The 25,129-nt window shown below is 51.9% G+C and overlaps 3 protein-coding genes across 5 annotated transcripts in view; 2 read left to right on the forward strand and 1 right to left on the reverse strand.

The window, feature by feature from the left end:
- The first annotated feature begins 61 nt into the window (after window positions 1-61).
- Window positions 62-4,096, forward strand: DUOXA2 (dual oxidase maturation factor 2). Its single transcript, XM_077127753.1, has 6 exons — window positions 62-500; window positions 1,543-1,600; window positions 1,845-1,979; window positions 2,203-2,416; window positions 2,970-3,184; window positions 3,596-4,096. Exons 1-6 carry the CDS (start codon window positions 354-356, stop codon window positions 3,784-3,786), a joined length of 960 nt encoding a protein of 319 aa, XP_076983868.1. The 5' UTR covers window positions 62-353; the 3' UTR covers window positions 3,787-4,096.
- Window positions 4,097-4,470: 374 nt separating this feature from the next.
- DUOXA1 (dual oxidase maturation factor 1) lies at window positions 4,471-14,982 on the reverse strand. 3 transcript variants are annotated; one of them, XM_077127751.1, is made up of 9 exons: window positions 14,874-14,982; window positions 14,464-14,734; window positions 14,188-14,302; window positions 8,087-8,263; window positions 7,721-7,778; window positions 6,925-7,059; window positions 6,518-6,731; window positions 6,070-6,287; window positions 4,471-5,336 (listed from the first exon to the last, which is right to left on the reverse strand). In XM_077127751.1, exons 4-9 carry the CDS (start codon window positions 8,231-8,233, stop codon window positions 5,080-5,082), a joined length of 1,029 nt encoding a protein of 342 aa, XP_076983866.1. In that variant the 5' UTR covers window positions 8,234-8,263; window positions 14,188-14,302; window positions 14,464-14,734; window positions 14,874-14,982; the 3' UTR covers window positions 4,471-5,079. The 3 variants fall into 3 exon arrangements, with proteins under 3 accessions (XP_076983866.1, XP_076983865.1, XP_076983867.1); XM_077127750.1 differs by having other exon boundaries at window positions 14,188-14,734; XM_077127752.1 differs by lacking the exons at window positions 14,188-14,302; window positions 14,874-14,982 and having other exon boundaries at window positions 14,464-14,490.
- A 134-nt stretch (window positions 14,983-15,116) lies between these two features.
- Window positions 15,117-25,129, forward strand: part of DUOX1 (dual oxidase 1) — a 31,120-nt gene continuing 21,107 nt past the window's right edge. Inside the window, exons 1-12 of the mRNA XM_077127755.1 lie at window positions 15,117-15,214; window positions 16,981-17,093; window positions 19,102-19,185; window positions 19,384-19,548; window positions 20,414-20,601; window positions 20,766-20,967; window positions 21,087-21,253; window positions 21,683-21,743; window positions 21,853-21,949; window positions 23,074-23,164; window positions 24,039-24,141; window positions 24,368-24,540. Of these exons, the coding sequence (XP_076983870.1) occupies window positions 17,036-17,093; window positions 19,102-19,185; window positions 19,384-19,548; window positions 20,414-20,601; window positions 20,766-20,967; window positions 21,087-21,253; window positions 21,683-21,743; window positions 21,853-21,949; window positions 23,074-23,164; window positions 24,039-24,141; window positions 24,368-24,540 (1,389 nt within the window). The 5' untranslated portion in view covers window positions 15,117-15,214; window positions 16,981-17,035. The remainder of the gene's footprint in view (window positions 15,215-16,980; window positions 17,094-19,101; window positions 19,186-19,383; window positions 19,549-20,413; window positions 20,602-20,765; window positions 20,968-21,086; window positions 21,254-21,682; window positions 21,744-21,852; window positions 21,950-23,073; window positions 23,165-24,038; window positions 24,142-24,367; window positions 24,541-25,129) is intronic.

Consider the following 25,129-nt stretch of genomic DNA (forward strand, 5'->3'; position numbering starts at 1 on the left):
CACAACATCCGTGCAGCTTGCTGCCCACCCTGCTATAAAAGGGATTCCTGTCCCGCGCGACTTACAAACAGCGCAAAGCCCAGAACTGGCCAAAGCCAGTAAGAAGTTTGCTCACCTGCTAACCGGCCTCAGCAGGGTCCAACCCACCGCTCTCGAGGGCTGCCCTCCGCGCTGCGCTTCCTTAGGGACGATCGGTGGAACTCTTGCGGCCAGCTCGCTCGCTCACTCGGTGGGATCCTTGCACGCGAAAAGGGGTGGAGACAAGTGGGATCACAGGCGCCATTTGTCTCCCCTCTTTGGGCGAACTCCGCGGGCCCGCCAGTCCTCTGCGCTTAGCCCGGTTGGGGCGTAGCATGACCTTGTGGAACGGTGAGCTGCCCTTCTACCCCCAGCCCCGGCATGCCGCCGGCTTCGACGTCCCGCTGCTCATCGTCATTCTGGTGTTCCTGACCTTAGCCACTAGCTTCTTACTCATCTTGCCAGGGATCCGCGGCCGCTCGGTAAGGAAGCCTGGGTTTGGGGTTAGTAGCCTCATGAGCAGCTGTTTCACGGGGACCCAGGGCAGATGAAACTGCAGCAGGAACTCCATCCATAATCAAACTGAGGCACAGGCGCAGCAGGGTCAGAAGTCTGGTGCAACTAGCATCCCTTCCCAAGGACAGGGAGCACTCCTGGTCAAAACATCCTGGTTACTGACTCCCCCTAGGTCAATTTGAGAGGCTGCTCCAGAGTCAGAGCTTAATCCAATAATCCCGGGGCTTATTCTTATACTTCAAGTGCTGCAGGAGTCTCCCACCTCTCCCCATAATTCAGCTCCACCATCTTCTAGATGATGACTGTCCAGCCAAGAGGAGTCAGGACAGACAGGCTACTAGATCTCCTTTGTGTGCTGGTTTGAGAGGCCTGTGTGTGGTGTCGCCTTCCTAAGGGCTCAAAGAGTCCCATATGGGGTTAGAAGTTGTGGTAGATAGGGTACATTTCCTTAGACTCCTCCCTCTGCCTCTGCTGTCCCATCACCCACACCCACCCCCAAATTAGGTTGTGAGCTTTTCAAGTCTGGGAGAACCACCATCCTGTCCTCTAGGTTTGTTGGTTTCCAGGGAGAACTGGTGTGCCTACTAGCATCCGAGAGTCTGCATTCCAACCTCTGCCTCCTTGGCCACCTGGCTCTGGGGCCTCCCTCTCCTGGGAGAGCTGACCCCTGCCTACCTAGCACTACTCCTGGGTTCACTGAGCCTGAGAGAGCACTGACTTGAGTGGAGTGGGAGGGAGAACTATGCTGTGGGCCGGAAATTTGGGGGCTGGAGAAGTGGAGGCACATGGATAGAACACATAAGAAATGTGAGGGGCCCAGTGGCAGAGAGGGACTGGCAGGAAAAGCAAGCTTGAGGTCAGCCTCAAAAGGTCAGGAATACAGCTGGGAAAAGGGTGTGGAGCAAGAAGGCAGTTTCAGGGACACTAAAGAGCAAAGTGGAGCCAAGGGAAGTTTGGGGGGATCCGGTGGGCAGTACCCAGACCTGACTTGGGTGTCCATTCCTGCAGCGCTGGTTCTGGTTGGTGAGAATTCTTCTCAGTTTGTTCATAGGCACAGAAACTGTAGGTAAGTATGTGGTGTATCTGATGGGGAGAGGACCTGGGGCATGGAAGGAAGTGGGCAGAGGGCAGCTCTGGGAAAATGGGGAGCTGGGGTTAGTTTCCTGCTCAGGGCTCCTTCTGTTGCCCTTACCATGCACATCTCACTGGACCCCCAGAGCTCCCACTTCTCTGCAGAGCCCCACTCCCCATCACAACTCTCCTAATGCTACCTTCCCAATCTCCTCCCCACTGTGTTCCATTCCTCACAGCGGTGCACTTCAGCACAGAATGGTTGGTTGGTAGAGTCAGCACCAATACGTCCTACAGGGCCTTCAGTTCAGCACGTGTCCAGGCCCAGGTCGGTCTCCACGTGGGCCTGGAGGGAATTAATATTACACTCACAGGTGAGGGGGCTGGCAGATGAGAGGGTTTGGTGAAATGCTGGGAGGAGGGAGCAGCTAGGGGACCTCCCAGATCCCACAGACTCAAATAGCTTTTGGCCCTCATGAAGTTGCTTTTTCCTTCAACCACTTACTGCGGGTGCCCCACCCCCACTTTCCTATTGAATTCCCCTTTTGTCCCTTCCCTGGGCAGTGCGCAGCACCATGAACCTGTCGCCCTCTCCAGGGACCCCAGTGCAGCAGCTGAATGAGACTATCGACTACAACGAAAGGTTCAGCTGGTATCTGGGAGAGGACTACAAGGAAGAGTATGCCGAGGCACTGGAGAAGGGACTGCCAGATCCAGTGCTCTACCTGGCGGAGAAGTTTACCCCGAACAGCCCCTGTGGGTTGTATCGCCAATACCGCCTGGCTGGACATTATGCTTCTGCAACGCTGTGGTGAGGGTTGGAAAGAGGCCTTTTGCGTGTGTGTGTGTGTGCGCGCGCGCGCGGGGGGGGGGGGGGGGGGGGGGTGGTGGTGATCGAGCGCCGGCGGAGGCTGAGTGAGGAGAGGGATGGGCCCTTTGAGGAGCCCTCCAGTTACATCCCGACGCCCAGAAGTTGAGAATTACCGCCTGGAGGGGTCGGAAAGTTCACCCTACACAGAGACCTTTGGACTCTGGAAAGACCGAGCAACCGCCCGGGGTTTGGGGACCCGCTTCTTCCCGGGACATTCCCCTGCGCCTTGGCGTCGGCCAGCCCGTCCGGGGCTTCGGTTCCGTGCTTTGGAAACTCCGGCGGGCTGGGACAATCTAAATGATAATTAGCGACCTGCTTCCAACAGCCCTTTGGCGGGCTCCCGCTCGGAGGGAAGCGCTCTGGGCTCTAGTCCAACCAGGCAGGTGCAAGAAAAGTCCAGCTTCAGACCGAGAGTGGTTTCTTCCCTCCGAGATGCCCTCGGGTGGGCCCAGGGGCGTGCTCCCTGCTCACAGCGCTGCGGGTCCCCTCCCAGGGTGGCGTTCTGCCTCTGGCTCCTCGCCAACGCGCTGCTCTCCATGCCGGTCCCGCTCTACGGGGGCCTGGCGCTCCTCGCAGCCGGCGCCTTGGCCCTCTTCACGGTCTTCGCCTTCGCCTCCACCTCCAGCGTGCCGCCCTGCCCGCTCCGCCTCGGCTCCGCGGTGCTCACCACCCACTACGGCGCCGCCTTCTGGGTCACACTGGCCATCGGTGAGGATCGCGGCGCGGAGCCCGGGCCGGGCCCGCGATGGGTAGGGGTGGGAGTGGGGGTAGGGATGAGATTTCACCCCCCGCGCGCTCTCCAGTTAAACTCCGTCCGCACCTACTGTTTAATTTGCCCCTCTCAGGAGCACGTTGAGACAGGCCCTGTTATAGCATGCCCATTTTACAGATGAGAGGGGGTTCGGAAGGGTTCGGTATCTTGCCCCAGATAATGCACGAATCCGTGCATAATGTAAACCATACTAGAGATCTTTACCGCTCGCGTGTGCGTGTTGTGTTGCGGGGAGGAAACGCGAGAGGTAGGCTCCAATAGATGGGAGCGGGGCGGGAGGGGGAAGCAAGCCGAGTTCAAGCCCGAAGCCCCGACCACCCCCTTTCCTCTGGTCCCCACCGCCACAGGCATCCTGTGTCTCCTTCTCGGAGGAGCGGTGGTGAGTCTCCACTATGCACGGCCCGGAGCTCTTCGCACCTTCTTGGACCAAAGCGTCAAGGACTACCCCGGCCAGATGAGAGGGGGCCCTGCGCTGGTCCTCAGCAACCCTCTGCACAAGCAGTCAGAGGCCCAGGACTTAAACGTCACCATCCTGTGAACGGGACCGCACCCCGGACTCCTACAGCACTTCAGGGTCTTCATAGGCCCGGAAGCAGTGCCCTCAGGGCCTGGGCCCAGAGAACTCTAAGAGGGACACTGCGCTGCGGGCGCCTGAGAGAGGCGCAGGCAGCCTCCGACTCAGGACACACCCCCACACCCCTGGGCGTTTCCCAGTGTGAGCTGTAAATAAACTGCTTTCCTTTTGATGTTTCAACACATTTTAAAATCAATTCCCATGGCTTCTCCAGGCTCTTGGGGACGTGCGCCTCCCAGAGGCTTTATTGGCCTGGAGACAGCCTGGTACACATTCTTCCTCCACCTCGCCGCAAAACCAGATTCCCGCAGTGAGAACTCAGTGTAATCTAGGAACGCTCCGTTGAGAGGGGCGCCCTCTAGTGGGGCTGACACAAAACCGACCCAGCTCATCTTCCTGAGCTGTCCCAGAGGAGCAACTTTGGCAGGTCACTCTCCCCCACGAGGTCGCCCTCCCACCAGAATCCCAACCCCACCCACCCAGCCCCTGCCCTCCCCCACCCCCCCGGCTGGCCCAGCTGAGTAGGCTGGAAAGGAAGAGCTTTTTGGAGTTTATTCACTAACTCCCCATTCCTGACTCCTGTTGGGTGTGTCCAAAGGCCTAGGCAGATGTCAGCAAATCATAACAATAGAAATATAAGTACTGGAATTTTTAGGTCCTTGTCAAGATCCTACAATCGTCTTTTAATTTGGGAACTGAAGCCCAAAGATAATGTGGCACAGTTAGTTAGTGTTAGGCCTGGGGTAAGAAGTTTGGTCTCCTCTCGCTCCCAGTGCTGTCTTTCATTGCACCAAGAGGTCATACAAATCAAGTAAAGGAAGAACAAAAGAGACTCAGGAAAAAGGAAAACAAGAGGTGCAGAGGGATGAGGGACCAAAGGATAATCACACACTGTAACAACTGCCCCACCCCCAACACGCACACATTATTATGTGAGTGAGGTTGGGCTTTAAGGGCACCTTGAAGAGGCAAAGCATCAAGAAAAGACAAGCTTTCTATGCAAAAAAGAGGGACATGCCCCTTCCTGACCTTGACCATGGCTGGCAGGTTTTTGTGCAAGCTGAAAGTCCGTTTAGCACCTTAGAGTTAAAAAAAAAAAAAAAATCAATGGCTAGAGTCTCCTTTTTCTACTCCACCTACAGGTTGGAGCTGGGGCCTCATACAAGCCACTCTGAGGGTGGCTCTGTTAGTTTCCTAGGGCTCCAATGAGGTCGGGAACTGGATGGGAAGTCCAGGTGGTCAGCAGAGAGAGAAACATTAGAGGGCACAGTCAGGATCCCTGGGGCACTCGTCCTTACAGCATGCCTCGGAGGAAGCCTCTGACAGAGGAACGTCCTGAGACTCGGAACTCTCAGCCACAGATCGGTAGCGGGGGCTCAGGAAACCCCCTTCCTCAGGGCTCCGGTGCAGCATGGGGTCCTCTACAGCGCTCTGGTTGAAGAAAGCCTTCAGCTTGTGGGGCTGCATCCTGTGGGCCACCGCCATGGCCAAACCCAGCAGCACGCACAGTAGTCCTGGGGACGAGGGCAACAGGCATCCCACCTTACTGCTAGTAAAACCCTCCCAAGGACATCGTCTTCTAGGAGCATCAGAACAAATCTAAGGGAAGCCTCGAGTCCCTGTTTCCAGGCAACTCGGACTCCAAGAGACCAGTGGTGGTTTAGAGTCATACCACCAGTGTGGCTCTGGCGTTCCGAGTTTCCAGACTCCAAGCCCAGGGTGCTTTCAGCCACATCCCAGCAGAGAGAGAGAGAGTAAATTCTGACAACAGAGGAACCCTGGAGGAGCAGCAGAGCACAGATGAGGAGCATGGGGTAGGGTATGAGGGGGAAGATACAACAGGCCAGGAAAGGAAAATAAAACTACAAGACACTATAAGGCTGTGAGAGGCAAGGACAGAGTAAAGGGAGACTGAGGAATGCGGGACAGAAAAGGATGTTTGGGGGAGGTAGGAGAGGACCTGAGGGCTGGAAGGCTTAGTAAGGAGCTGGTTGAAGAGAGAGTTGGGGAGACAGGGACAGGAGATAGAAGATGCAGGAAAGTTGGCATAGAAGGGAGAGGAGGGAAAGAAGAATTGGGGAGAGAAAACCAGGAGATGAGGGATGTGAGAGGTTTGGGGGCTTTAAAGAGGGCAAAGGCATCCCTGCCCCCCAGAGGCAGATCCTTAGGCCCACCAACATGATAGTCCCTAGCTCTCCTTCCCTGGCCCTGGGCTCTTTGGTGCCCGTTTTCAGGGCTGGGCCTCACCTGAGGTCAACGTGATCCAGAAGGCAGGCCCATGTCGAGTGTGCAGCGTGGCAGGGCCCAGGTGCAGGGTACAGGGTGGGGCGAGTGTAGTGGCCGTGGAAAAGAAGAGCAATGCTAACAGCTGGAAGACACCCGTGACCAGCAGCATGTGGCTACCGTAGACCAGCACAGGCATGGACAGCATCACGTTGGCCAGCAGCCAGCAGAGGAACGCCACCCTGGAGAGCCAGGAACCGGTGAAGGCCGGCCCATGCACCTCTGCCTGCCAACAGAGCTGGAGGGGCCCAGGTAGAGGCTCAGGGACCCAAGGAGGCCCCAAAGATGTGAGGTAGGGATTCCTTTCCACGGGCTTCCTAACCAAGCACCATGGTGACTGGTGCCAGCCCGTCCCCCCCGTTCCTGGGCCTAGGCCAGCAGGGACAGGCAGAAACCCCCTTCCCACTCTCACCACAGTATGGCTGAGGTGTAGTAGCCGGCCAGGCGGTACTGATGGTACAGACCACAGGGGCTGTTCGGGGTGAACTTCTCGGCCAGGTAGAGCACGGGGTCCGGCAGCCCCTTCTCCAGTGCCTTTGTGTACTCCTCAGCATAGTTCTTGCCCAGGTGCCAGATGAACTCCTCATTGTAACTGATGGTTTCGTTCAGCTGGTGCACTGGAGTCCCTAGGGAATGGGGCAGCTGGTCTCAGCTGAGAGAAGGCAGTTTCCAGAATCTCTTAAATTTTCTTCCCTCTATCCCCCTAACACCCACCCATCCTTCTAGCCCTGGGGGCCAGGCATCCTATGGCTCCAGACATAGAGCCCAAAGACACAGGACAAAGTCCCCCCCTCTCTGACAGGTAAAGCCCTTCCTCACCTGTGAGTGTGATGTTGACACCTCTCAGCCCGACTTGCAGCCCAACGTCGGCACTGATCCACTCAGAACTGAAGGCTTTGTACGACGTGTTGGTGCTGACCTGGCCCACAGACCACTCCGAACTGAAATTCACGGCTGGGGTTGGGGAGTTGGACATATGGGAACTCAGGGAGTGGGGGGTTGGGGGAGTAGCTTTGGGCATGGCAGGATTAGAGTCAGAAGGGGTCCCTGTCTGTTTTACGCATAATGGTATACCTATTAACTAGCCCAGGGTCTGGCTCATTGTAGGTCTGCAAACAATTCGTGTGGAATGAATAAATAGGTCAGCATCCAAGAATACCCTTGGTCACACACCGCTTGTCCCTTCCCTCCCTCCTTCCCCCATTTAGGGAGAGCCACTCATGCAGCTGGTAGAGAAAGCATTAATATAACAAACCATAACATAGAGACCTTCCATCTCTCCCATGCGACTGATCACCAAAGCAAAGCAAAGCAGCCCTCCCTCATGTCCTCAGCTCCTGCCTCCGGAGGCCCTTCCCTACGGGCATTCATCTTTTACAGATTTTCACATGAATGAACATATTCGGAAGTTTGAGGAGATGGATCCAGCATGGCTTTCCCAGGACACCCACCCCTCAGGGCAAGGTTAAGAGTGAAGGGATGAGGTCCATGGGGAGGGAGGCCTGTGGGCAGGGTCTGCCGTGGAGAAGCAAAGCCTGGGGAGGAGCAGAGATGCAGGCTGAGGGAGGCAGGTAGGAGGGTGGCGGGTGCCCAGGTCAGCTGTGCTCACACTCACCCAGGATCACAGCCCCGATGAATAAGCTGGTCACCACCCGCAGCAGCCAGAACAGCCTCTGCATCAGCGGGGGAGGGGGGACTGGGTTTAGTAAGAAGCACCCACCCTCTGAGTCCACTCTTCCTCTTTCCAGACCAGGGGTAGGGGGATGGGCTCTAAAACTGAGGTCACTTGGTCAATTTAAATCAGAGTGTCTGGCACATAGTAGGTGCTCAATAATTATCAGTTAAATCGATGATTGGTGGGGGGTGCTCTCTGCTGGGGGTGCAAGGCTTTTCTCAAACTTGTAAGTCTGGTTGTAGTAAGGGAGACTGGATACTACCACCCTGAGGCCAAGGTCTGACCAGGGTTGAGGTTGTTGCTCACCATCTTGCCCCGAATGCCAGGCAGGATGATGATGAAGGTGACCAGTGCAGTGAGAAAGACAGTGATGATGACGGCCGAGGTGGTGTCCATCGGGAAGGTCGGCTTCGGGCCGGCATAGAAGGGGAACGTGTGTCCGGAAGCAGTCATTTTGAGGAGTGCGGGTGGAGGAGCGTGATGCTGCACAACAACAATAGGTGCTTATTGAGCGTCTTCTATGTACCAGGCACCGTTCTCCGTGCTGGGGACACAGCGGAGAATAGAACAGACTTAGCCCCTCTTTTCTGGGCCTTGCCAGACTCCCCAGTTATTGCCATTCCTCTGTCTCTTGGTCATCCATCTGGCTGTGAGAGAAGGAACGTCTTGGCGATCAGAGTCTGTCATTCTACGGTCCCTTCCTCACCCTCAGGTCCCCCAAATCAATGCCACCACTGCCCTCGAGGCTTCTCTGCTTCCTCTGGGACGGTCTTAAGAAATACAATTCTCTTTTATCTCCTTTAGGCCTCCAGCACAAGCAGACAGATCACATTAGAAGAGCTATATTTACCATCAAAGTGAAGGCATAAGGGTTAAAGATGCTACAGATTACAAAAAGATTGACTTTCTTCCTCAGTCCCCAAAGCAACAAAGGCTCTGCTAAGTATGTAATCCAACTACATCGTCAGAGACCAATTTCCAGACCTGGCATCGCCTTCATGGGTCTGCCCAGCTTTCTCAAGCATCCTGGTTCCTGACAATTGGCTTCACTCCAAAAAAATCAAGTTTAACTGAATTTGCTTCAATAAGCACTGAAGAGCACCTGCCTTCTAAGAGGCACAGTGCTGGGGCCAGTTATCCTTCTGCCCCACACATCACCAACACTGGCCTTTCTCTTCTATTCAAAATCCCAGGCCCCAAATCATGGCTTTTGTTTTTCTCTGCCCCTCCCCTGTTGTCAGAGCTAGTTCGGCTTCATCTTCCCTTTGCACTCAGGATGTTGGGAAGATGGAGCCTGAACTTACTGTTTTTCATTAAACCTAAGACAGAAAAAAATGCAAAACATGTTATTATTTTATGTACCAAAAAGAAAGAAAAAATGCTGCCAGTTAACCATGACAACCACTGCTTGGAAGATACACCACAATTTCAGAGATGTGAAAATGTGGAGGGAAAAAACCCTCTTAGAATCAATGCTTCCAGCTCTGCTTATTTCTCTAAGTGTAATTTATACTGGGCCCTCAGTTTTCCCCGGAGGCTCCATAATTTATAATCTGACTATATAGTGTTTTGTTAAGCAATATAGTGGAAAAAATAAGCTTTGGAATCAAGAAGCCCTGGGTTTGAATTCTGCCTTTTGCAGGTCACTTAATCTCTATAAAGACTTGGTTTTATTAAAAGATGGGGATAATGATGTCTACCCTATAGGGTCATTGTATGAAGTGGATTGGGTAAAATACTAAGAACAGTTCTTGGAACAAAGTAGAATCAATAAATAGAAGCTACCACGTTAGGAAGGACGGATCATTTCATTACTCCATTTATCTCTTTCTCCAATCCTTCATGGAAAAAGCCCTGGGCTTGAATCAGTTCTAGGACTAGTTCATATTCTTCACTGACTTATTTTGAAATATTGGACAAGCAAGGGATAGTCTCCCTCGCTCTTGGTTTCTTCATCTGCAGTTGAATATGCTGATTTCCAGGTCCTTCTACTTCAAAATGCTGTAATTTTCCTGCAATATACCCTAGCTCTCAGCCAGACCTTCTTCATTCAAGCTAGCCACCTTCCTGTGCTATCTCTGGGCTAGCATCATGTCAGGCAATAGACAGATATTTAGTCCTGCATTTTGGGCAAGTGACATAATCTGGGAGTCTCAGTTTTAACATGAAGTTTTTGTTTGTGCCCCCCCCCCCCCACCACCACATTCTCAGAGGAATAGATAGACCCTCCTCTTTCCAATGTTATAAATCCACTTCTGTGCTCTGGGTCCCAATCTTGCAGGTCTTTACCACTTCTCTGATCAATTATCCCTCTTCCCTTTCATAGTTTTTCAGCTTCTCTTTCTTTGCTGGCTCCTTCCTCAAGAAAATGAATCCCTTCCCTTGACCTTTTGGATCTTCCGGATAGCTACCATCCTATCCCACTCTCCCCCTTTCACATACAAGATTTTTGAAAGAATAGTCCATATTGGTATTGCCACTGCCTCATCACCTCAACCCATTGCAATCTGGCTTCTTCCCATCCTCAACCCCTCCACTAGCACACTAAGTGTTAAATCCAAAGTGCAGTTTTCACTTTTCATCTTGATTCTCTGTGGTATTTGGCACTATGGATCACTCTGTCTCTTTAAACTTTTCCTCCTTGGGCCTCCATAATACCATGTTTTCCTGGCTTTCCTGCCTTTTCTTGGCTGAAAAACTTGGCCATCCCTTTCTTGGCTCCTCTGTTAGTGCTTCTTCCTCTTTCTTAAATATTGATGCTTCTCAGATTCTGCCTTAGCTCTCTTCTCTTATTGCTCTTTAAGAATCCTTGGGCAGAGTGGGCCATGGTGGCTCAGCAGGCAGAGTTCTTGCCTGCCAAGCTGGGGACCTGGGTTCGATTCCCGGTGCCTGCCCATGCAAAAAGAAAAAAAAAAAATTCCTTGGGCAATCTTATCCATTCCCATAGCTGATGGTCTTCAAATCTATGTCTCCAGGTAGACCTCCCACCTGAGCTCCAAACTCAAGAGCCCAACTACCCAGGGGACATTTTCATTTTGACGTTCCACCAATGCCTCAGATTTAACAGGTCCCAGACTGAATTCATTGTCTCTAATCTGCTTTTTATCCTGTTTTTACTGTCTTTTTGGTGGTATCATCACCTGTCAATCAAATAATCCAGAGCCTTGGACCACTGAACCTCTTAAATATTTCTTGAAACCATCCATGTATTTCCTTCCTTGCTGCTTCTGCCCTAATTCAACCTCATCATCTCTTACCCGGTGCCAGAATTTTTTTTTTTTTTTGCATAGGCAGGTTCCACGAAGCGAACCCGGGTCTACCGTATGGCAGGTGAGAACTCTGCCTGCTGAGCCACCATGGCCAGCCTAGAATTATTTTTATAACAAGGAAATATAATTCATTTCTCTGCTCATAATGATTTCCAGGTCAAATCTAATCTTACTATCACATATTCATTGCTTCGTGTTCAGATCCCACCTACCCCTCCATCTTCATCTTTTGTCCAGTCTAATCTCTTGTCATACGGAACAACCTGCCTCTCCCTAAATATGACAAGCTCTTTCAAGCCTCCACACCTTTGTATATGCTATTTCCTTTGCCTGGAATGCTCTCACTGTCTTGGCAAACTCCTTTTCACCCTTCAAGTCTCAGCTTGTGTTATCTCCTCTGACAGCATCCAGACAACTCGGATATTTCCACCCCTAACATTCTGATTCCATTTTTGAATATACCTCCACGATCCCAATGTTTTTATTGTGATTGTTTGAACATCTGTGTCCACATTAGACTCTAAGCTCCTTGAGGGCAGGGGTTTTGTCTCCCCATCTTCGCATCCCCTGCACAAAGTATATGAGTCCACAGGTTTGGATGAATGAATATATGAATATATGAATGAGTTCTTCTCCCTTCAGGTGGCACCTGATTTTGCACACAAGAGGGAGCTATTCTTCCCCATTGCCCTTTAAGTGTACTTTCATTCCACAGTAACTAAGTATCACCAGTACAGGGCTAAGAATGGGGCAGAAAGGGATTTAACCAACAGTATTCATTTTCGGTCATTTCAAAAAATTTTCAGAAAGCCACTTTCAGTAGTTGGAGTCTCTAAAACTAACAAAGACCTAAGCATGAATTTTCATGCGTAAGTGAATCTAAAATATATATTTCTATACTAACTGAAAATGAGTAACTAAGAATTCATGGAATAAATTACCTTGTAAAATTTGTGATCATGATATTTATTTCAAAATAGATATTTGGTTTTTTTGGTCTAAGAATTATTTATTGATGGCACCTAGACTGAAGTCATTATGTTTTTTCAATATATATAATATAGTCTATTACTTTTTAAAAACATTTTTATTGTAAAATATAACATATATACAGAAAAGTGATAAATTTCAAAGTTCAGTTTGACAAGTAGTTATAGAGCAAATTCAAAGTATAGTATGAGTTACAGTACAATTTTAGGTATTTCCTTCTGGCTGTTCTAATATATTGGAAACTAAAAAGAAATATCTATGTAATGATTCAGTAGTGATAATCATTTGTTAAATACTAATTTCTCTGTTATAACTCCTCCCTCTCATTTGATCATTCCCTCAATTGAAGCCTTTATGTTTTGATCAAAGGCTGTAGAAGGAAGGACTATAAAATGTAGAATATCTTGATTAATAACATGGGTAGATAAAGCAAAGTTGCTAATTGCGAGAATAAATGTTACATTCTGAAATTTCAAAGACAAATATTTGCAATGTAAGCAAATAATAGTGTGATGTATTTTGGTCAGGGATGTATATTAGTATTATAGCTGCATTTATTTTAAAGGGGAGCTATAAAATATTTTACAAGAATGGCTCATCTCTATTAACATGGGGCTTCAAAGAAACACTAACAAAAGGCTTTCTGTATTTTAAGTACAGGAGAACACTGTTAACTTATTTCAATTCTCCAAAGTATTTATTATAGATGACTAAGCAGAAAGACAGTTTGGTGAATAAAATTTGCCTTGCTTAATTTCTTCTTTTCAGTGTAATGATCTAAGTCTTCCTTAATCCACATTGCCTAATTTCTATGACCCTTATCATAATTTGGTTCTCATTATTAAACTATAAGGCCACCTGCCTGAAGAGCTGGAATGGAAATGAAACGTTCCCAAACACAGTGATCCTGCTCTTCCTAAAAAGCTGGTTTCTATTGGAGCATCTTCCTCCCTGGCTTGATGTCTCATGGTGGAGTTTCTGCTAATCATGTCAATAGTCATTCAATCCACTTTGCTAGCTTACCACCATGATTTGTAGATATACACAATGTAAATCGGTATAAATATGCAGACGCTTCCAAGATATAGACAGACACACATGCAAGTTCATACAAACAGAGACGTACATAAAATGATGAAAGCACAGACTCCTTCATTCTAGTGACATAGATATCCAGACACACAAAAAAACACTCCATCAAAGGACCCTGTGACAAAATGGGGGTGCTTTCTCACTGGGGTGGGCCAATCCCCACATTTTGGGTTTTCTTTTCTCAACTGGCTTGGGGAGGAGAGGAACACCTTTTATCTTTTCTGGATTTCCTACAAATATTGAAGCCTTTTGACATGTTCAGTTATATTTCAGACACAGCCCTCCGATCCTTACATACCACAGGATGCAGTGGTGTTCCCATGTGTGTACAGACATATAGTTTCAATCTTTAAGAAAACTCAGCTTAGCATAAGCTTCAGTCTTTAGCAAAGTTAGTTATGTGTTTAATCAGTGCTCTGTGGCCTCTCGTAACTCAACAGAACCTTCTTCCTGATGTCTTCCTGCCTACCTCCCCATCTGCAAGAACCGGAAGAGTTAGGACTACTGATTTTCCATGAAGGGGGAGTGGGCAATATGCCTGAAGTTGCCAAAAGTTCTGATGGGTGATACACAACTACTGGAACGTAATGGTGTATTTCCCAGCCACATAAGGGCTGATCCCATTAAAGGGTTTATGGAGCTGGCTGGATAGGGGCACCCTGCTAAGAACTCCTGTCCTAGCTTCTTAGCTTCAAGGAAGTTATGCGTGTGTATATGTGCGTGGGGGGGGGGGGCAGGGGAGAGACAGAGAGAGCACGCACTTTTACCTTTGATGTTGCACTGAAGGAGGAGTTAGATGGACAAACAGAACAGGATCTGAAATGGTTGGAGCAGGATTCCCCAGTAAGGGGTGAGGTGGGTAAGGAACTCGGGAGTGTGGACTCAGGCAAACTACCCAGACTCCAGCTAAGTAAGAATAAGAATTCTCCCTGGAGAATCCCCACCTGATCTTTTTTGGTCTGGGTGGATGCAGGAGGCGCGCCCACTTCGAGGCCGCTTCCAAACCACCCGCCACAACCGCATCCTCGCCGCCGGCACCCGCCCACGGTTGCCTACCTTCGCCCCTTCCAAGCCAAGCAAGCGTGGCAGTCCCCGCCGTTCGCCTCCCGGTCGAACTTCACACTCAGCGCTCCCGGGGGTGTGTGTGGGGAGGGAACTGGGTCCGGACGTTCTGTCACCAAAAGCGCGCGCTCTTTCTCTCCACGGGGCTCCCTCCTAACCCCCCACCCTTCTCCTAACTCACTTAAGGACCGGGCTATAACCGGACAAACCGGGTCAGGAGTGCCTCCCTGGCCCCCACTCCAAGTCTCTCTCCACCTGGTTGGAACGCACCCGAGGTTCTGCGGCGCTGCCCTCCACCCCCGGCCGTCCGACAGAGAAGAGGCGGGCGCGCGAGGATGTCACCGCCCTGCGTCCGCCGGCCCCGCAGCGCGCCTCGGATCCCTTCCTACCGCCTCTGCCCCTCCTCTCCCGGGCGGCTCCGGCGCAATCCTGGCGACGCGGTCTCGGGGCCTGGCGCGGTGCCCGCGCGGCTCGCAGGACGACGAGACCCCCCGAGGCCTCACGGGGAACGACCGGGGTCTTGCTCTGACGCCTGTCCAGCCTGCGGGCATTGACAGATCCTCTCGGTCCCAAATCCCAGACCCGATGGTGTGGAAAGGCTTGGAGGAGCGCCTCCCCCCGCCCCCCACTCCCTCTCTCTCTTCCGGGGCCCCAGGGCAGCCCAGTAGAGGCAGACCTACCTTTTCCGCCGCCCGCGTGGCCACCCTAGCTGCGCGCCCTCGGCACGGCGGGTCGCCTCGCCTCACCTGAGCCCCGCGGGCCCCGCGTCTTCTCACCTGGCGCGGTCTGGGCCGCTCGGCGCACCTCGGCGGGTCCCGGGCGCGCCGGCTCCTATCCCGCCCTACCCCGCCTCGCCCCGCCTCAGCACCGGGGCGCGTCGTCCCCTCTTAATCCCCCAGCCCCGCCCGTCCCGGCGCAGAGCAGGCGAGGGAGCCGCAGGAAAGCCAGCGTCAGGGGCCCCGCTGGGAGCCGGACGCGAGCCAACCCTCAACCCAGAGCTCGGGGGTCGCCGCGGACGCAGGTCAGATCCCAGGGGGCCCCGGCTCCGCCACGGTGTCTGAGGGTAGGGAAATTCTAGCCCCGGCTCCGCCAACCCCGTTCCCCGGTGCCTCCTATCTTAGCCTAAGGCTAAAATGGGCCCTGATAGGGCCCGACTTCACCCCACCGGGGTTTAGGGAGACGGGGCTCTTTGGGACCTGGGTGTGCTGGGCCGCCTAGCTTGCTCGGGCCTTAAGGATCTCTTTGGGGGCTCCTCCTGACGCCAGCACATCATACCAGGGAGGAAACTTAGGGCCTTTTGAGTCCAGGCTTTTCCTTAGGCCCTCCATTGGGACATTTGGTATTCCTATGGCCTTGACTTCTTTTCCCTCTACTCCAGGGTCGCTAGGGTCACCATTCTAGGATTTGGGGCTGTGTTCTCTCCCTGGTTCTGCCACTGCCTGGGCCTCAGTGCCCTGTCCCAGGGTTGTGCTTCCCTTTTAAGGTTGTTGGGAAAATACTGTACCCACACTGTCATGTAAACCATTAAGGGCTCCTACCCACAAGGAGTGGTTATTGAGCATTCCTGCCTTCCCCTCAGGTCGTCCCCACAGCCTGGCCTGAAGGCCCACAGCATGTGCTTTAGGGACTGAGGAGTACACTGGGGTTTGGGGACCAGGATCCTGAAGAAGGGGCATCCAGGACCAGGGAAGGTCACTATGGCCACTTCAACATGTCCAACATTATTCAGGGCACAGCTCTTCCAAGCCCTGCTCACAGGCACAGGACATATGTGCACACACACACACACACACACACACACACACACATGTCCACAAAGACCAGCATTTGGACAGGCTCTGTGGGACTGAGCTTTCTGAGTTATGGCAGGACCCTGGTTTCTTCATTTGTTCGATGGCAGATGGAGGTGTGGGGATGAGGTCATCCTCAAGGTTCCCTCCTCTGTGATCTGTTCAAGAGCTGTGAGAGTTTGGCTGAACATGAGCATTTCCCTGAGCCTCCATCTTCCACCAATAAGTAGTTCTCCATCCCTATTCTCCAGGTTGCCTTTAGGGGATCTTCATTGTCCTTGGATACTCTTGTGATGTTCAGGAGTCTAAGCCTGAGTCTCCTGCTGCCTCTCCTCCCCTGTTGTCCCTGGGTGGTTTTGCCGCCTGTGGAGAGAGAGCAGGAATTCAGCACCAAATACATGAACACCTGGTGCTGCATCCCTTCTTAGTCCCTCCGGAGGAGCTAAACTCCAGCCTACCTCCTCTATATCACGTTTGCATAACACCTGTCACTTTTCTTGTTTGAGTTCACCTCATTGTCACATTTGATTCTAACAATCATGCTGGCAGGTAGACAGTGCAGGCGTGTTTATTCCCATAGCCAAAGAGGAAACCAAGGTCCAGATTGGATCAGTGACTTGTCTAAGATCACACAATGGATTGGCAGCAGTGCTGAATGAACCCTTAGCCCAGTCTCCCAGCCTCCAAGCAAGGTTTTGTCCAGGGAACACACACGGTGGAAAGCTAGATCAAAGCAAGGTTTTCCAACTAATCTCAAAAGGTAAATTACATGAAGGCAAGGATTTCTGTTTGCTTAATCCCCAGTGCCTAGTACATGGGAACTCATTAAATATTTATTGAATGAAAGAATCTTGAGTGTGAGTGCACCTCCCGCTCATTGCTACCCACTGCGATCTTGGCCCAGCCCCAGGCCTTGATTCATAGAGGACTGAAGAAGCCTTGGCCTGATTACTCGTGAACAGATGGGACTAATTCTCTCTGTTCTCTCTTTTTCTAGGACATTTCTCCATTTCAGGGTATTCTAACACCTAGGATCTGTCATCATTTTTATCATGGGCTGCCAACTTGCTCTGGCGTTGACCCTCCTTGTTGGGTCATGGACTCCCATGGGTGAGTATCCATGGAGAAGTAATGGCTAGGAGCAGAGGAACCCAGCGTCTTCTGAGCTCACCGAAGGAAAGGAGCTATGCCATATTCACCCTGGTATTCCTATCCTTAGTTAACACGCTGCCTGGCACATGACTGGTACTCATTTCAAGATTGTTAAATGAATGAGTGGATACTGAGATGAATTTTTAAGAACTGGGGAAGCTTCAACTGCTATGTTAGCCCTTCCTGTTTCATTCCTTCTGGTTTGGGGGCCCTTACTCTTTCCTCTATCTTCTTTCTTTTCCCATACCCAAAATGGGAAAAGATTGCCAATAAAGGATGTTGGGGGGCGGGCCATGGTGGCTCAGCAGGCAGACGTCTCACCTGCTATGCCGGAGAGCCAGGTTCGATTCCTGGTGCCTGCCAATGCGAGAAAAAAAGAAAAGAAAAGAAAAAGATCTTGGAGTTAGCTCAAGCACAAAACTGAAGAGAAGTCACTAATGTTTTCAAACAATATTATCCACAGGAGTTTGGTCTTGCTGCTTTCAGCTTTGGATAATATCTTACTAGAATTGGAGGCCACTCTCTGTAGTCTGGATCTTAGGTGCTGCAAGTTAAGTTAAAAAGAGGAAGTTCCTGATCACCAGGGGTGGGAGATGCAATAACAGGAAGCAGAGAAAACATGTGGAATACTTTGTCCTGGCTGGAGGCAACAGGATGGTGACATGGTCCCTACAGCTCCTCCCTTGCCAGAACTGCTCACATTTCCGTTCCTTTCAAGCCCTCTCTGTGCTTTGGCCTTGGATGTTCCTTTCCTCCCCCAGCTGTTGCCTTTTATTCCCAAGAGGCACTCTCCTCACATCCTCTCCCAAGAAGCCCCCTCTTTGTTTTGTGACTAGCTCATCTTATTCTAGAGATCACATGTATGTGGCTGCCCTAGTCCCTGCTCCAAATTCCTGGATCCTTAGCTGGCTTCTTTTCACAAATATCAGGGCCTGAGTTATTTTCCCTCCTTGACCAGTTGGTGAGTGAGAGACAGAGGGTGTATATGTTTTTGTGTGTGTGTGTGTGTGTGTGTGTGTGTGTGTACCTGCATTTCTGTGTGAATGCTCTGAGATACTGTCCTTGGTTTGAGTGAAGATACAATTAGAGGAGTGGGTTTCCCTCAGGCTGACGAGTGTCCCTTGCTTTGCTCTGTTTCCTCCTAGTTTGGGGAAAAGAATCTGGCTGGTCATCTGATCTGCTGACCAGAAGGACCCCCTCTCTGTCCCTAATTCTGGACTCTTCACCTTGCTGCCATTGCTTGAGCTCTTCCCTAATAACTGAGTGCTCCCCTGAGCCTAGTTTTTGGAGAGCAGTTCAGTGGGGTCAAGAGGAGGAATTTTGGAGATATGGTACCCCTAAGAGTGAGGGGTGACATTATCCACATAACCAACCCTGTTCCTGATCCCATCTAGGAAAATGGGAAAAGGACCAGAGTAGCTATAGATCCCAAAACCACAGCCCTATGGGCCCTCACTCCTGCTGGGGGCCCTGCTCTGCCAGAGAGGGCCAGTCCCTCCCCATACTGGCCCTGCCAAGAGATGGGTCACAGAGTGTCATATCACTCCCTTGTGTGGGGTGGGGCTGGCTCTTGCTTCATATGGTGTCTGAGGACTGGGAATAGTTTCTGTCCTGCAGTATACCTCAGGGAGCTGGGGTGAGAGGGGAGTGAGAGACTTTTGCATCCCCTTCCCACAGCCACTGTTCTCCTTTAGCCCCCTTGTCCTCTCTGAGGCCATTTGTCTGCACACACTGCACCTGGCTCCTTTAGTGTTCCCTGCCATGTCTCCTTCTCTGAGTGGCTTAGGGATTGGGTTTGAGTTAGGACAGTACTTTGCCTTGGTTCTCCCGCTCTGCACCTTGTCTCCCACATCTGTCCTGGGTGCCTACTCTGTGTTGCTCTAGGTGCCAGGCTTACAGCACGCAGGTTGGTGTAGGTCCCATTCAGCAGTGATTTGTCCAGCTGTGCCCCTTCCTTCTCTCACAGGGACTCAGAACTCTATTTCATGGGAGGTACAGCGATTCGATGGGTGGTACAACAACCTCATGGAGCACAGATGGGGAAGCAAAGGTAGGTGAGAACCAAGTGGGGTCAGAGCCCCAGGGCCAAAGTGGTACCCACCACTGAGGGGCTAGGGCTGACAAGTACCAACTAAGGCCCATCCATTTCTAAGGTTTTCGGATCTGTCGTGTGGAGTTAAGCCTGGGAGAGAGGAAGTCAGGGAGAACCCCTGAGTATTCATCCTTGTTCCTACCTTTCCCATCTCAGGCTCTCGGCTGCAGCGCCTAGTACCAGCCAGCTATGCAGATGGTGTGTACCAGCCCTTGGGAGAACCCCACCTGCCCAACCCCCGAGACATCAGCAACACTGTTATGGGAGGCCCTGCGGGGCAAGCCTCAATGCGAAACCGCACAGTGTTGGGAGTCTTCTTTGGTGAGGGCTTCAACTTCTGAGGGATGGAGGCCAGTAAGGCCTATGACTCTATAACTGGGGGTGGGTGGGAGGGGTGTGTGTCAGGGAGTGAGGGAGAAAGGTGATGGAGGGTCTGAGAGATGGAGGAGAGGTGATGGGATAGAGAGCAGAGGGACGGAGGATTCAGGATGAGGTGAAGTCTGACTGGACGAGGCATGAAGCTACCCCATGCAGAGTATCCCTTCAAGTTGGGCTAGTTGGTGAGACCATAAGCATGAGCTTCAAAATAATCTGGTAAGGATTCTTTGTGGGATGTTGTTCTTGCTCTTTACTCCTGTGGCTCCTAGGGCAGGTTCAGGACGGTGTTCTGATTCTGGCAGAGGACTAAGGAGGGTCAAAATGGGGGTGCTAGAGAGGGGTGACTCTAGTGGATAAGGGTTACCACCTAGCTAGCCTAACAGTGGTGCCCGAGTCCTGCTGGCCATGCAATGTGCCCTTACTTGCTCCCAGTATTCAATATCCCACTGAGGCTGGCAGGGCTTTGGGGCAGGATTCCAGCTGCATGTTGGAGCCGGAGCTGCCAGTCCGCTTGCCTAGGCACACTTAGTGGGCACCTCCCAGTAACCAAGGAGAAGGCAAAACTGGCATTGTCAACAGCTTGGACCAGGGTGTAGACCCAGACGGGCCAGGACAGAGACAGGATTGTAAGGTTGGGCTGGGGGGCAGGTCAAGGCTTGGACTTCTCCATAATGGGTGCTGAGTCTTTGGAAACTTCAAGGAGGGGGTGGAATTGGGGGGTGTATTTGGGTGCCCAAAGTAAGAAGGATCCCTCAAGAGTGGCCCTCAGCTGGCTCTAGCACGCCTTCCCCTTCCCCATGGTGGGCAGGCTACCACGTGCTGTCAGACCTGGTGAGTGTGGAGAGACCTGGCTGCCCCGCAGAGTTCCTCAACATCCACATCCCGCCCGGAGACCCAGTGTTCGATCCCGAGAAGCGCGGGGACGTGGTGCTGCCCTTCCAGAGGAGCCGCTGGGACCCCAAGACGGGACAGAGCCCCAGCAACCCCCGGGACCTGGTGAGATGAGGCAGGCAGTGGGCTGGGGGACTGGACGCGAGGCGGTGGAGCTCTGGACCCGGGGCGGGACCGGCCGGGTCGTGAGAGGCGCCCCCTCCCCCCGCCGCGGACTCCCGCTCGTTCCTGGGCCTCCCTGACCTCGCTCACCCGCCCGGCGCCCGCAGACCAACGAGGTGACCGGCTGGCTGGACGGCAGCGCCATCTACGGCTCCTCGCACTCCTGGAGCGACGCGCTGCGGAGCTTCTCCGGGGGAGAGCTGGCGCCGGGAACAGACCCCGACTTTCCCCGTGAAGCGCGGGAGCCGCTGCTCATGTGGAGCCCGCCAGATCCCGCGACCGGGCAGCGCGGGTCCCGGGGACTGTACGGTGAGGCCGCGGGCCGGGCCGGGGGGCATGGGGGGGTCGGGGTGGGGGTCAGCGGGGCTGGGCTCGCCGTGGCCACGCGGCCGCTCACCTCCTGCCCTGCGTCCCCACGGCGGCTGCAGCCTTCGGGGCCGAGCGAGGGAACCGGGAGCCCTTCCTGCGGGCGCTGGGCCTGCTGTGGTTCCGCTACCACAACCTGTGTGCGCGGAGGCTGGCCCGCGAGCACCCGCGCTGGGGGGACGAGGAGCTGTTCCAGCACGCGCGCAAGAGGGTCATCGCCACCTACCAGGTCAGCTGCGCCTCCTCCCAAGACCCCCACAGCCCCGGGTGCCCTGGACCACGGCAGACTGCGCTTCCCGCGCAGAGTTCCCATCCTTGGGCAACCTCCACCCAGACACGCCCTTTTCGAGGAGAACACCGTTCTCCAGAGAGCTGACGTCTAGAAAGAAAAAAAAACCCTGACAATTATAAGGAGGCAAAGAGCTTTTTATACAAGGCCCTTTGCTTGTGATTTTTTAGCTCCTTCTCCCCTGCAAATCCCCTCGTTCCTCAAATGGCGCGCCCGGAGCGGCCCCCGCACAGCCCCTGTTGAGTTGCTTCTCTCATCGCTGCCCCTGCCTGGTCCTCATCTCCCCACCTAGACAGTCCCCGGGCTTAGATGCATCCTTCTCCCGCGGCACCGACTAGCGCCTCCTCTCTTGCTTGCTCCTTCCCTCAGAACATCGCTATGTATGAATGGCTGCCCAGCTTCCTGCAGAAAACGCCCCCGAAGTATGCAGGTAAGGGGATGTGAAGGGAGGATAGGAGTTTGAGGAGTTAATATAGAGGTAGGTTGGGGTCTTTTTAGGGCTGAAGTCTATTCTCCTCCCCCTTCTCTCCTTCCTCCAGGCTACCGCCCTTTCCTGGACCCCAGCATCTCTCCGGAGTTCCTGGCAGCCTCTGAGCAGTTCTTCTCCACCATGGTGCCCCCTGGCGTCTACATGAGGTGAGAGAGACTCGCATGTGTTCCTCAAATGTGCGTGCGTGTGCGTGTGTGTGTGTGTGTGTTGGGAGGGGGTCACGTGAGGAAAATCTGCCTTCAGGAGCCCTCAGACTCAATTATCAGCCTGCAGAATACCCTTTACCCCAGGGAATAGTGAATGCAGAGGGGTTGTGGTTTCTAACCATATGTATGTCCTGTGTCCCTGCAGTTATTAATTCCCCAATTAAAGATGGGCTAATTGAAGCTCAGAGGCAGGGGGTTGGGGGTGGGTGTTAAAGAAAGGATTACCCCACCTGGGTCTGAACCTCAAGGCTTTTTTTTTAAATTTTTATTAATAAAACCAATCAACACACAACATGAACATTCTTAACGTATGAACATTCCATACTTGGTGTGCAATCAGTGGCTCATAGTATCATCACATAGTTGTGTATTCATCACCACGATCATTTCTCAGAACATTTACATCACCCCAGAAAAAGAAATTAAAAGAAGAAAGAAAAAACTCACTCCCCTTACCCCTCCCTCTCATTAAACACTAGTATTTACCTCTACCCAATTTATTTTAACATTTTGAACCTCAGGTCTTGACACTACACTGGGAATATTTTTAGCTTTAAGCGCAGGATCTGGGACTTATAAGGTTTGGGAGAAGTTATAAAAATGTGTGAGTGCTGAAGGAAAATATTGGCTCCAAAATAATGAAAAGGGAACTTTTCATTATTTAATTAAATGTATATGAAACAGCAGATCAGTTTCTTTGTTAAAAATTGCATTCTAATTTAAAACAACTCAGAGGGTGGATTTTCTTACTCTGGAACAGTTTCTAGGTATGCCTGATGATGGCTGAAAAACCATAAAAATTGAGTTACTCAGACACAAGTAACTTCAAAAGAACAATAATATATATATTATGAATTGCATTTTTAGATGTTTGGTCTAAGGTAGGGGAAAAACCTACCAAAAGTCAGATTGTCCAGAATCTACCTACCAGATGGCCTGACCATGTACCACCTCAGGGAGGTGATGGCCTGGGGCTCCTGCCTACAGCTTTAGAAACCAGAGCTGAGGCCTGACCTTGGGACTGCACGGTCTTGGTCACTGCAGCCCTACTCCCTGCATTTCAGAAATGCCAGCTGCCACTTCCAGGGGGTCATCAATTGGAACTCAAGTGTTTCCAGAGCTCTCCGGGTCTGCAACAGCTACTGGAGTCGAGAGGTCAGGGCTGGGGCACCCATATGTGGGTGGTTATATGTGTGTGTTTGTGTGTACGTGTGTTTGTGTCTGAGGGTGAGGAAAGTGGGCAGTAGGAGTGAGGCAGTCCTGGGGGATCTCAATCATCTCCCCTACCAAAGTCCAAGATGACAAGGTAGCTGTACATTCTCGAAAGTCAATCCCCCACCCCCTCCTCAGGCTATACAAGAGACTAGTGGGCCTATGCAGGTGTGAGTCTATGTTCGTCACTGCCTTCTAGGTTCTTCCTCTCCCTTGACAGCTCTGACTCCCCTGTAGGTGTCGGAATACCCCAGCCATCCCAGCCCCCCATGGAAACTTCCAAATTAGACATTCATAAGGGAGTGTGGATGTGTATGCATGTTGGGGAGGAGGAAGAGGATTCTGAGAGTTTAGCAGGTATTGTCTGTCCATCCAAATCAGACCAGTTGTGGATGAAAAGCATTGACCATTAATTTAAAGTAAAATACTTTGTTCTTGTGTTCATAAGATGAGAAAGGGAGTAGGAGGAGAAGGGAGAAGAGGAAGGCATAGAAGCAGAGTCATGGAAATGAGCTGAAAGAGACCTTAGCATCTTCCTATTGTGATTCCCTTTTTAAAGGGGAGGACACCGAGATTCAGAGAAGTTCTAAGACTGGTCCAAAGCTACACAGCTGGTTAGTGACAGAGCAAGAACCAAGACCTAGATTTCCTAGTGCCTTTGCCAACCATACTGTCAAAACTCCTAAGACAGAAGAAATAAAGTTTTAGGGTCCTTTGTGCTTGTAGAGACCTGTCTCCCAGCAGTGAGGGAGGGAGCCTGGCTGCCCAAACTCTGGCTCCATCAACTATACCCCTCACCCTCTCCCCACCCCCAAAGCACCCAAGCTTACAAAGTGCTGAAGATGTGGACACACTACTGCTGGGCATGGCCTCCCAGATTGCTGAGCGAGAGGACCATGTGGTGGTTGAGGACCTGCGAGGTGAGGCTGAGGTTGCTTCTAAAGGCTGTGGACCCCTGAGCCCCGGGAGGAGGTTTGGATGAATTTCTCAGGCCAGGAAGCAAAGAGCACCCAAGACTGTGGCTTGCACTACACCTGCCCCTGGGAGAGCCTCTGACCCCCTGGGCTGATTGGAGCCTGGAGCCTGGGCTGGAAGACACTGTGTTGGACTCAAGCTCTCTCAAACTCTCTGGTGTCTCATTCCCAGATTTTTGGCCTGGGCCATTGAAGTTTTCTCGCACAGACCACCTGGCCAGCTGCCTGCAGCGGGGCCGGGACCTGGGCCTACCTTCTTACAACAAGGCCAGGGCAGCGATGGGCTTGCCTCCCATCATCCACTGGAAAGACATCAACCTTGCTCTCTCCAGGAGCAATAGCACTGTGAGGAGGGGTCAGAATCTGGAGGGCAGGTTGGGGGCGGAGGGCCCAAAGCATGGAAGATGGGCAGTGACACAGGGGTCACCAGAGACCAGAGTGGAGATTGACAGACTAGCAGAATTCCCCTTTGGATTCTGTGATTGCTCAGATTCAGCAAACATTTATTGAGCATCCATTATATACCAGGTACTTAATAGGCACTATCTCATGTACTCGTCCAGACAACCCCCTAAGGGGGTATAGAAGGTCCTTGACTCTGGAACAAGCTGTGCTTTCATGTACTGACTGTGGGGAGGTCACTGTCACACCCTGAGCTATCACCTGGGAGGCGTGTTATTGCCTGTCAGCCAACAAGCCAGTTTCTGCCACTTTATATCTTGGCACAACAGTGTTTCTAGAATCGAGTGCCTATTGTATTGTATTTTTTTTTCCTTCCTATTTTATAAAACTGTTGGAAAGTGGAGAATTGAAAATACTGATACAACAGTAATATATACATGGGGCTCATAAACTTTATAACATCAATACAAAGGTAGTAATCATTAGGCACATCAGAAATAGAAAGTCTTTAGCTTCAATTGGGACTCATTAG

The sequence above is a fragment of the Tamandua tetradactyla genome, chromosome 14 (assembly GCF_023851605.1).
Source record: "Tamandua tetradactyla isolate mTamTet1 chromosome 14, mTamTet1.pri, whole genome shotgun sequence".
In the NCBI taxonomy this organism is placed as follows: domain Eukaryota; kingdom Metazoa; phylum Chordata; class Mammalia; order Pilosa; family Myrmecophagidae; genus Tamandua; species Tamandua tetradactyla.

Bases quoted from the DNA above. Each gene is read 5' to 3' on its own strand.
- DUOXA2 (XM_077127753.1), top strand. From the start codon at position 354: ATGACCTTGTGGAACGGTGAGCTGCCCTTCTACCCCCAGCCCCGGCAT. The intron at 501-1,542 runs GTAAGGAAGCCT...CCATTCCTGCAG, and splicing joins CAGGGATCCGCGGCCGCTCG to CGCTGGTTCTGGTTGGTGAG. The intron at 1,601-1,844 runs GTAAGTATGTGG...CATTCCTCACAG, and splicing joins CATAGGCACAGAAACTGTAG to CGGTGCACTTCAGCACAGAA.
- DUOXA1 (XM_077127751.1), bottom strand. From the start codon at position 8,233: ATGACTGCTTCCGGACACACGTTCCCCTTCTATGCCGGCCCGAAGCCG. The intron at 7,779-8,086 runs GTGAGCAACAAC...CCGCTGATGCAG, and splicing joins CTGGCATTCGGGGCAAGATG to AGGCTGTTCTGGCTGCTGCG. The intron at 5,337-6,069 runs GTGAGGCCCAGC...CCTCGTCCCCAG, and splicing joins CTGGATCACGTTGACCTCAG to GACTACTGTGCGTGCTGCTG.